General features: G+C 34.0%; 1 protein-coding gene across 1 annotated transcript; it reads right to left on the bottom strand.

Moving 5' to 3' along the window:
* Positions 1-4,342: 4,342 nt before the first annotated feature.
* Positions 4,343-6,252, bottom strand: LOC142518313 (putative E3 ubiquitin-protein ligase RHA4A). Its single transcript, XM_075621076.1, has 3 exons — positions 5,705-6,252; positions 5,481-5,566; positions 4,343-4,869 (listed from the first exon to the last, which is right to left on the bottom strand). Exons 1-3 carry the CDS (start codon positions 5,918-5,920, stop codon positions 4,533-4,535), a joined length of 639 nt encoding a protein of 212 aa, XP_075477191.1. The 5' UTR covers positions 5,921-6,252; the 3' UTR covers positions 4,343-4,532.
* Between the last annotated feature and the right edge of the window lie 5,085 nt (positions 6,253-11,337).

Here is an 11,337-nt window from a genome sequence, read left to right as displayed (position 1 = left end):
GGTTTAGATCAGGATTGAAAAATGATAAAGCATGACCATGGACCAATCCACCTGGTAAAGCATGACCGGGGATCTCATGTATGTGGCAGTGGATTTTTCCTGTCAGCCCACTACTGTGGTTTAGTCTGATCGGGCACATTTATGTATGGGTTACTTGTTTTGAAACATATCTCTACACAAAATGATGAAGTTTATGTATGTTCAAGTATGTATAAAGCAAGCATGTTTATGAAAAGTTTTATGATGATGGCACGTCTATGTTTATGCTACTACGATCAAGTTTCAAGTATGTTTATGCTATTATGTTCAAGTTTCAAGTATGTAAGCCTTACTTTAAAGATTCATGTGATTTTATTACGTATTACTTGTTATATCTAGTTTATACGTGTTGAGTCTTTAGACTCACTAGACTTGATCGATGCAGGTGAGGATGACTTTGAGGAGACGAGGGGTGGGGACCAATGAGCCGGCTTGGACTGGACTGCGCATGGGGCTAAACCCGAGGACCGTCCATGTTTTAAGATTTTATGCATGACGATTTTTAATACTCTGATTTCATGAAGTGGTTTATGATGTTTAAACGATTATTACTTTTGGCAAACTTGGTTTTGGTTGTTTTTATTGCAAAAGTTTTTAGAAGAGTAAGTTATTTTAATGCAAAATTATAACTTTATTTTGTATTTAAGAACATTTTTATTTTTCCGAAAAATTTAAATAGTTTAAATGTACGGTACGTTAACGGTCATGGGCCATGACATAGCATGGGCCTCGGCCCATAACCACGCACCATTATGCATAGGACTTATCCAACCCAGACACTGGAGTTTTTACATTCCCAAGATTAGAACCCAAGACCTCCTGGACTTATATAGATCTTGGCAGCAATCTTGGTACCAGTTGGGTTACTAGCTCAACTTGTACCAGGATTGCTGCCAAGATCTATATAAGTCCAGGAGATCTTGGGTTCTAATCCTGCGAAGGTAAAAACTCTAGTGCATGTGCTAGATAAGCCCTATGCGTAATGGTGCGTGGGTATGGGCCGAGGCCTATGCTATGCCATAACCCATGACCGTTACAAGGTTCCTCTCATACAAATTTTCTATGACAAGAAGTGGAAGGAGAATCCTAGAGTAAAAAGAATCAAATTAATAAAGCATGTGTTTGAGCCGCTACAGTCTGCCCCTCATTGATCCAAAAGCCAAATGAAATGAAATCCTCGAAGTCACACCAAATGTCAAACTAATAAGCTAGTTGGAAATAGATGTTCTCTCTCTATCAATGAGAGTTAAAGTTATGCGCCAAGATCTAGAGCTTCTAGGAGCTGAGGCGTAACAGGTGAAGCCATCTTGACTTAGGAGAAAGTCAGAACGAGAACCACCCCTCAAGATGAAGCTCCTCAAGATCAAGATTTTGCTAATAAAGAGGTTGAGATACCCTCCTCAGTGGAAGAACTCCCTCAAATTCCAATTACCATGGAATAAGAAATTTAGACATGTTGTCAATATAACTGGTCTGAACCATTAGTGAAGATGCTTCATCCTCACCTCCTCAGAAAGCACAAGCAGAAGATCTCTCCACAGATTCCTTTAATATTTGTGGATGAAGTTATAAAGTATCTCTCCCAGTTTGATTTTGATCAGAGGAAGATGGATCCATCTTCTCATATGAAATAAAATCTTTCTGTTGCAAAGAAGGAATATGACACTGACCAAGATTCGAACCTGGAATCACCACAAATCACTCCAACCAATGAACAGAAAGTAGTAGATCACAGTGCTTCACCAAAAATTTTGATTGGAAAAGAGTTAAATCATTTTTGGAGAAACAACTGAAAGGGTACACATTGAAGATCAGCAGCCAGAGCAAGTTTGCACCTGTACAAATGACAATTCATTTGCTCAATATAATTCATTTTCCTCCATTTATCGCTTATATTGCTTACTGTTACTTTTTGTATAGATTTGCAGCGTGGTTTTGTCATTACTACAAAATGTGAAATTTCTCTTCTATAATATTTTCAGGTTTTCAGACCGCTGGATCAAATTCTAGTCAATCAGACAAGAGAATTTAAAGATCAAAATGTTTTTGCATCACACTCTGAACTCCAGTTGCAAGATATCATCTGTCAAACTGACCACCAATACATGTATTCAAACTGCTGAAAATCCAACCGCACTTCCTCCGGTTATAAAAGTGTTATTTCATATAGGATATTGAGTTCAAGCAGTTCAAACACATGCCCCATATTGAATGATTTCATAGTATTCTACCAACTCTCAAATGACATAAAGTTTCCAATTTCGGACATGATGTGCAGCTTATGAAAAGAAAGACCTATAAGTCACAAAATCAAAAGGAAGATTATGAGCATTTAATGTTACATATGGAAAATGAAAGAGATATGCCCATTTTGTCAGATATTAGTACAGACGATCGTTGAAAATAAAATCCGACCGTTGGAGCTTTTCAACTAAATATGCAGAATTTTGAAGAGAAGAACAACTGAATTTGATCAACAAATTTTTCTCAAGCCTGCATATTTCAGTATCTTCGAACACACCCATCTTTTTATCACAAAATGCTCACTCAAGCACACGCTTATCAGAATGTGTCAAATCATCCAAAGATCATTAAGTGCTATTGTATCCAACTCAAATCGTCAAGTCTGACCACCGTTAGAGTTTTTTTTCGTTGTTTGGGGAACCGAGGGGTTCTTAAATATGCAAAGTCGTAAAGTGATCATTAAAATTTCAATTAGGCATTGATAAATCTTAATTGAAGTAAGTTATTATAAGACATTATAAAATAGAAGTCATTTAGCGGAAACCTTCCTATGAGCAAGAAAGGAAGATGTTAGAATTATCTCCGAACATCCATAAAATATTTGTGTTATTTTATTACGCACCTTACATTATCTGTAATCTTATTTCAAGCTATTTCTTGATTAAACGGTCAAATATAGTTCATCACTAGTCTAGCCGGATCATTCCACACTTATTCATTTTTAGTGGTTCAGTAAATCTAGTCGTTCAAAATATTTCTTGACAGTATAAAAACTATTAAGAACGATTTAAAGTTTAGAAAGTTTTAAAAGAGTTTATTCACACCTTCTAAACTCTAATTCGATCTCAATAAAAACCAAATAATTTATTATAATGACTTCTAATCTTGAATGGAAAATAGAAGACGATTTGGAAGAAGGACAACAATCTCACGATCGACTAGATTTAACCACAAAAGTTATATGAGTAAAATCACAATATTTGAAAAATGAAATTAGTATTCATAAAATAAAGTTTGTAATGGTTGTTTCATATATATGTGTGTGTTTGTGTGTGTGTGTGAATTCATCAACACACAATGCTTATATTAGTAATATCTTTTATTTTATCTTGATTATTCTATACACTAATACTTGTTTGTATTTTTTCCCAACATATTGAATAAATTTGTTTGCCTAGATCAAATATTAATCTATATTGAATAATGGTTTGTAAATTCTTCAATAAAGAGAGCTTATATTAGAAATATCTTATTTTTAACTTGATTATTATATACACTAAGTCTTTATTCCATATAAATGTTTGCTTTAGGTATAGTTTATCAATAGAAGATCAACATTCATATCCAAAGAAAGCATCTAAATAAATCGTTGCTTCTAATGAAAAATCAATAAAAGTAAAATTATCATTTTCCATATATTGTTTATAACAAAAATATATATTTTTTTACATGATTTTGAACAAATACATAACACTTGTTGTTGCTTTTCATTCATAAGCTTAGTAATAAATTTCTATATGATTGTATAATATATATATATATATATATATATTTATTTATTTATAATATTTTTATATGATTTTGAACACTATACATGAATCAAGTTCACGTCACCAAGAGATAAAATTTCACCAAAATAACAAAGTAAAAAAGAGGCATAGATCATTGATATGATGAGAAAATATTTGTATTCATTAAAAAAAAAGACAGAAAACAAATAAAAAAATAGTATATTTTAAAATTTAAAGAGGAAAAAAATGAAAAACATATTATTTGTTCAAAGTTATGACATATCATAAGTGATTATCATTAATTGTAAAAATATGTAATTGTCATTTTTATTTACTGTATTAACATATTCTTTTTTTTTTGTCTTGGAATTTACTAATTCTATTTTATATGGAATTGTTAATGTTTCTAATATTTATAATATCGTATCATTTTTAGTACTTGTAGTGATAAAATAATCTTATAATGCCCAATGCCCAATTTTTTTATTTCCTTAAACTCTATATATTATCTTATTTTATTAAAACATTTTAATTTTTTATTTTTGACCTATCTTAAAGACAAACCTCTTATAAACTTTATCTCAATACATGGAAAAAGAAAAAAATGAAATTTAAAATTGTCTATATATATATATATATATATATATAACACATATTTATTTGTGTCAAAAAAATAGCACTTGTCTCACCTTTTGTAAAAGTTATTGCATTTCATTAAATTCATACGAATAACTTCAATCAGCATGCGCTACCACTAGCACTAGATGATCCCTCAATCATTATGGAGTCCTGCAACCGGATTTGCCGTGGTGACAGCACCGCCATTTGCTGGTGGTTGGGAACACGGTTTTCCGGCATCTCGTTGACCGAAAAATCATGTAGCTGGTGGTGTTGGTGGTGAGATTGAAGAGCGGTGTTTCTAGTAGTATCTGATACAACAGGAGTTCGACAAAGCGGGCAAGTTGAACTCGACTGGAGCCAATGGCGGATGCAGTCTATATGGAATATATGCTTGCATGATGGCACTTGGAGCAGCTCCTCCTTCAGCTCAAATTCTCCCAAGCATACGCAGCACCTGTGTTGCATTTATTTCCATGATTCACATGATAAGAATAATTAATTCAGATTATTAAAGATGTAATATGGATGAAAAAGAAATAAAAAGTGCGGCTTTTGTGTAAATTCTTAATGACATTTTAGTGTTCCTTTCACCTTTTTTCTACTTTATATATTGTCGATAAGCATCTTGTAAAAGAGCGGACGCTGTTAAATATTCTTGATTAATCAAGCAAATCACAAATGTTATACGTCACTAGGGTTCTGCTCTTGCTATAGGCCAATTCTTATCAGTCATGTAATGGCATCTTTGACATACATGATTTCAGAAAATAATACTACATGGATGAGTGTTTTAGGTGTCCACGGAACGAGATTCGGAGGATTTTTCACAAGGTAAAAGTACAAAAAAGAAACTGTAACTGCTTCTTATTGGCACTCAAGCACAAGTCCTTGTTTAAAATCCACTTTCAACTCTCAAAAAGGTTGAAAGAAAAGGGTAAACAACCCTTTAACAATCACCCCCGAATCGTCCATTCCCGTCGCACAAACTTTCTAACAAGTGCATGATTCGTCTTGAAACGGCTAATATAAAGTAAACATATATCAAGAACAGATAGTAGAACTCACAGTGGATCCCTTGCTTTGTGATAATCATCAAACAAGACTGTGCAGAGGTTGTTCTTGAGCTCCCTTTTCAAATCTGAATCGGAAGACTGGATGGGAGACAATGAAACCCGATAAGAACTCAATAAGAATTCAACAAAAAGACCCTCTTATTTAACTTAATGACAACATGTAATCCACCAAAAAGATGTACACTTTGAGGATGAAAATTAACATGAATTGCATACCATTGTTACGTTGACATCATTGATCGTCCTAGGAAGAACCTGAGAAGTAGATGAGAAGCCAGAAGCTCTTCTCTTGAGGTAGAACAAGTAGAATAGAAGAAACAGAATGATGGAAAACAGGATAGGAATTGAGAATATGAAAGCCTGGTAAAGCTTAAGTTGGATCGCTTGCGGATATTGGTGAGGCGGGCTGAAAGCAGATTGGGGTGCCTCCATAAATCTTAGCTATTGTATCCTTGGACTTTTAACACTGAAAAACGCCAGAGGATTAAACAATCTACAAGAATCTTTAATACTTCTATTTACGGAGTCACAGGTATTGTCCTCCACTCTTTGTCGTGGGGTTGGGAGTGTTTAAGGATATTTATGAGACTCATACTGGAATGCAACTTTGCTATTAAACAAGTTATAATACTCCTGGAAAGAACTTTTTGATAGAAAACAGTATCTTTGTTTGATTCTTGGTTTGTGCGTGTTATGGAGCCAAGACCGAAACTAAACTCCTAAGCATTGTCTTATACGAACTAAGAGATTCAACATTTTTACATCATCTCGGGTTTATATCAAAATTTTACAATAATTGGAGATTAAGAATACTATGTTATCCTTATTCGCCTCTCGTTGCTCTCTGGCTCTGCCACTGTTTGTGAGGAATGGGACAAGCCCACTAGATGAAAGGGTCACTTTCATCATTTATCATAATCTTCTTCAGTTCTCCTAAAATCTAATGACATCAACAATAATTGCTTTACTTTGATTTGGTGAGGTTAAAATCATTTGATGCAATCAATTCCCAAGGCTGGTTTTCCTACAATAAACTCTACTCCTCAAAATAGACAAGTCTTTGGTACCAACAAACATGAAAGTAACATCAAGCTTTGCAAAATAAATCCAAACTTTGATATTTCTAGACCTATCTATATTGAACCAAAAGTCACATAGAGTCAGAACCTAGGATGCATGTCAGAATTAACAGATTCTTGAGAGGGTGACTTTGAGCAAGTACTAATATAATAGAGTTGAGTCGGGTCGGATATATTATTGAAAAAATCACTTCTAACAACTATATTCTCTGTCATAAGAGTTGAATATAAAACCGAACTCCTTACCCATAGAACCAACATATATTTGTAAGAAAAAACAGTAATGGTTTGATATCTTCTTAACAGTAATGGTTTGATATCCGAGTTTTTTTTCCATCAACACTTGCAGATTGATGGGTGAGATATGTTGAATGGTAATGGTGGGTACTAACATGTAGCAAGGGCAATCATTCATCCACTCATGCTGTAATGTATTCATCAAAAAAGAGAAAGATTAAATACTCAGCACTCCTCACTACTGATTATTAATTAGACCAACATGCTTATGACCCACATGATCAACCATTTCCACTATTAGTGCACCTTTCCATCCGTAATGCTTTTTTCAAAATAATAATAATAATAATAATAAAATAATTTTTTAAAACATGCTGAAATTGTTTACAAGTCCAATTCCATAAGCACTGACAAGTAACAAATCTTAAAAAAAAAAATCAATGAACATTTGAATACCCCACGCGTCTTTTATCGGACTCGATAGAATTAATATTGACCTAAATGTACCTTTAAATAGGCTGAGTTCGTCCAACTCCGAACTCGGTTTATATTTGAAATTATTATGTTTAATATAACGGTAAGAATTGTTGATGTGTCGTGTTCTCTCACCTAAAACGCAGTGTAAGTCTAAAGTTTTTCTTGGACGTCGTGTATTTAACAAAACATTCATAGGACGTTAAACGATTATACATGCGTGTATTAAACGGAGATAGTCATTCTTGTAATTCTCTATGAACGAATATCTTTTTGATCGTCTAATAAGGTCCACAATCAGAGACTATTTTTCTCGTTTAGTTTGCACTAGAAAATCCAAACAATTTGTGCGTTGAGACTATAATCTCCGAATTTCCAAAATCCGAAGACGATGCGGCGTGACGACGCGGCGTGATGGAATAAAACAATTGGCCAAAATTTTCCTTCAATTATCAAAAGTGGCCGTGTGTTTTCTTGAGGAATTGGAGAATTTTTTTTTCTTTTTGTGTGCAAAAATAATGGGTTACCAATTTTGACTCTTAATCTCATTAGGAGTCCCTCTCCCACAATTACTCTAATAATTTCATTATATTTAAAACTCTCATATAATTAATATATAATGTATTCATTAACTTTTAATAATACATGATATAATAATACAACATCACATATTTTATATCATCATATAAAATATATATATATTAAATTAAATAACAATTATTTAATTTATAAATTAACTCCTTGGTTAATTTAATTATAGACTCCTCTAAAACATTTATGGGAATTTGTACATGTTACGTTAGTAGTCATCACTACTTGCACCAACATTAAATTAGTAAATTCTAAATTCACTAAATAAATTATTCCGAACTCATTATAACCACGATTGATGATCCGAGAGCGCCGATGTACCAATGATACAAGTCTTGTAAATATAATGAAAATCACAAATTTCGAAGATCAAAATTTTCACTTACCATATTGGGCAACTGCCATTTTTAGTGAACACCTTCACAAAACAGACAGTTCCATTCTCCTTCCTTATTTAGCAATCATGCTAACTTCCATTTCTTCCATCCTATGGAATCAGCTCATAAACTCTTTTATAAACTTCATGTTTGATCTCTATCAAAATATACTCATCAAATTCCAACTACTTGAAATTTGACTATCTCAACGAAAACACTGAACTGATACTAATGTGACCCTCAATGGTTCAGGGATACAGCTAGCCATGGGTTCACATATCCATGTGATTCAGAATAACGTTTATTTTTATTTTGGTTTACACTAGTTAACCTCATCCTTTTCATCAACTCCTTGATCAAGAATGTCATAACTCATTTCTGATTACACCCATCGGATTATGGTAAGAGCGTCTAATAGCTTCGTCCCATGATCTCCTATGTATCACTTATATTTCATATAAGAACATTTAGTCATGGTTAGCTTACAGTACGGTCCATTCAACACATATATCCCGATCGAATCTGCAACTATTGGTATATCGAGAATTGCATATGAATTCGATAGCGATGCGATTTATCTTTTAGTAATAGTGCCATGGTATGCACAACTGAGGAAACACTTTTCCAAACTGCACATGTCTTACTCCGGCCAGAGATTTCTTGCACTATTAACTCATCAGACCACATAGGATATCTTTACCCATAGGCAAACGGCGAATCCCCTACCACAATGTATTTGCTCGTACGTAATTCAAAATTACACCCAACCTCGCCACCTGATGACCCTCGATGGAGTCGGTAAATGGATCAAAGTGCGTGATAGTATGTATATCCCCTACATTGTTCCGGGTCAAAGGACTAATGGTGTACAACCATAGCTGCGGACTATTCCACTTGATAAGTGGGAACTACTTGGACAGTCCGAGAGAGGGTTGTTCAATGCATCATCATATGATCACCCATCGTGTGACGGGCATCTCCATGTTCTTACCAAAGAAACATGGAGTTTAAATAACAGATTCTAAAGCTAAAGCTCGATCGATCTTTATCCTTGTTTTAGGCGGCTGATTTGACTAAGAACCTGTTTAGAATATACGATACACTTCCTAATGAGTTCCATCATCTTATGTTGTGACCAGACCTCATGATACCTATTGTATATTCAAGAACTTTATCTATGCAGCTTGCATGGATATACAAATAATGTATAATGCCACAATCGAATAAAATCGTAAAATATTATTAAAATAAAAATTGTTTTACATTAGAATCAATAAAAGCCCGTGTCAAAAGTTGGTTTGCCGGACACTTTTTCTAATAAAGATTGTGTGCATCGGATAAGTGTTGTCTTCAAATGTCTCCAACACATCACGACACCAAAGTAAAACAGCGATGCTTGTGAGTTTTTCAGAAAAATTCTCTCGTGTATTGCTTGTATCGATTCTCTGGTACTTTTGACTCTTGTGCAGTTGTTATTTTTCAACATATATGTAGACTTGCGTTGATCTTGATAGTCTTGAATAGATTCCTATAAAATAATAAAAATAATCTTGCATTAAGAAACAAATTCTTCCAAATAGTAAAGATCAAATCTAGAGTTTAAGAAACTCAATATTCTAGAAAGGGAAAATTCTTAACCAAAATTTTATCAAAAAGAAAAATAATTTTGGATATAATTTGTGTCTTGCAAGGCAAGGCACGTTTTTCCTTTTATTCTTCTCTTTTTTATCTTTCTAGACAAAATCAGCACAGACCAGTCTATTCAAGTTGATACAACTCCGTTTAGCTCCTTCTGAATTTGAAAACATATCTCCCCCTAAATTTGATCGCGTTAACTTAGATGTTGGTACCGATGTTGACAACACGAGTCAAGAACATTCATCAATTATATTTAATCAAAGCATTAAGACAAGAAAAAGCTGACAGGATAATAAAAAATATTAAACAAAACAAAGCATAATTACGAATAAAAGGAATAATAAAATATCAATGATCAGTTTCCTCTTTATTCAGTATCATTTGCTTCAGTATCTTCAGAGTACTAGAGGTTCCAGCCTCTGAAGCTTGTACATTGAAATCTCTCCTTTTTTCTTTTTCTTTTTGTCTAGAATGGACACTCACATCCAATAAAATCCTACAATGAGCCATTTGGGCTTCATAGTGAATGATCAATTCTTTAGCTTGAATTTTCTTAAGTGAAAAGTCATCTGGGCTTGTAAAACAGTAGGAGCAAGCTGGATATAGTTAGAGGTTGAGTACTGTTCCCAACACCTAGGGCAACACTAGATTCTGACCAAGGAAGATTTAGTTTTGATTTCCTTTGAAGAGGACGGGATCGATCTTCATATCTTCAGTCACCATGGATAGATTCTCATCGATGTCTCGAATGAATCTTTGTGACTCCATGATCCAATAGATAAGCGAGGGAAAAGGTAGCTTGCTTGAATTTAATCCTCCATCAGCAAACTGTAGCACAATCTTAAAAATATCTTCTCAAAATTAAAAGTGTTGTCAGTGCCAATGACAAACAACACAAAAGCTTGTGGCTTGGTGACCACAGTGGAATTGGTTGATGGTGCCCAGTTACGCACGTATATTTTGTGAAGCACATAGCATAATGAATTAGGTTGGTGGTGGAGGAAAGGCTTGGATGACCAGGGAATTTTGTTATCAACACTCCAATGAGTACAATAGTAAACTCATTAATGTCGGGTTGAACCCCTTCTTCATCCTCGGCAGGAGTGTTGTATAGAGCATTGGTGGTATTGGGTTGAACTGAAAGACATGATCTCAAACAAAAACTATACCAAACTTGGCAGATCTATTATCACCCACATTGGATGTGAGATTGGCGAAGAAATCTAATAACGAATTTGTGGCAGTATGGAAAAACTGTACAAGTAGTGGACACGAGACCTTTGGTTTTGAAGAATTCAACCAAATTATATCTCTCGTACACATCCAGACCAAAGAGCTACGGACTTTATAAGTAGAACTTATGAGAGAATGTGACGGTAAGAACGTAGTCCTCTTCATCAATGTTATCTTTCCTATCGGCAACATTTCGCTAGACATCCTCTTTCTCAGCAGC

This window comes from Primulina tabacum, chromosome 11 (genome assembly GCF_025594145.1).
Source record: "Primulina tabacum isolate GXHZ01 chromosome 11, ASM2559414v2, whole genome shotgun sequence".
NCBI lineage: Eukaryota > Viridiplantae > Streptophyta > Magnoliopsida > Lamiales > Gesneriaceae > Primulina > Primulina tabacum.
The sequence above is the reverse complement of the archived record's forward strand: the minus strand, read 5'-3'. Positions and strand labels throughout refer to the sequence as shown.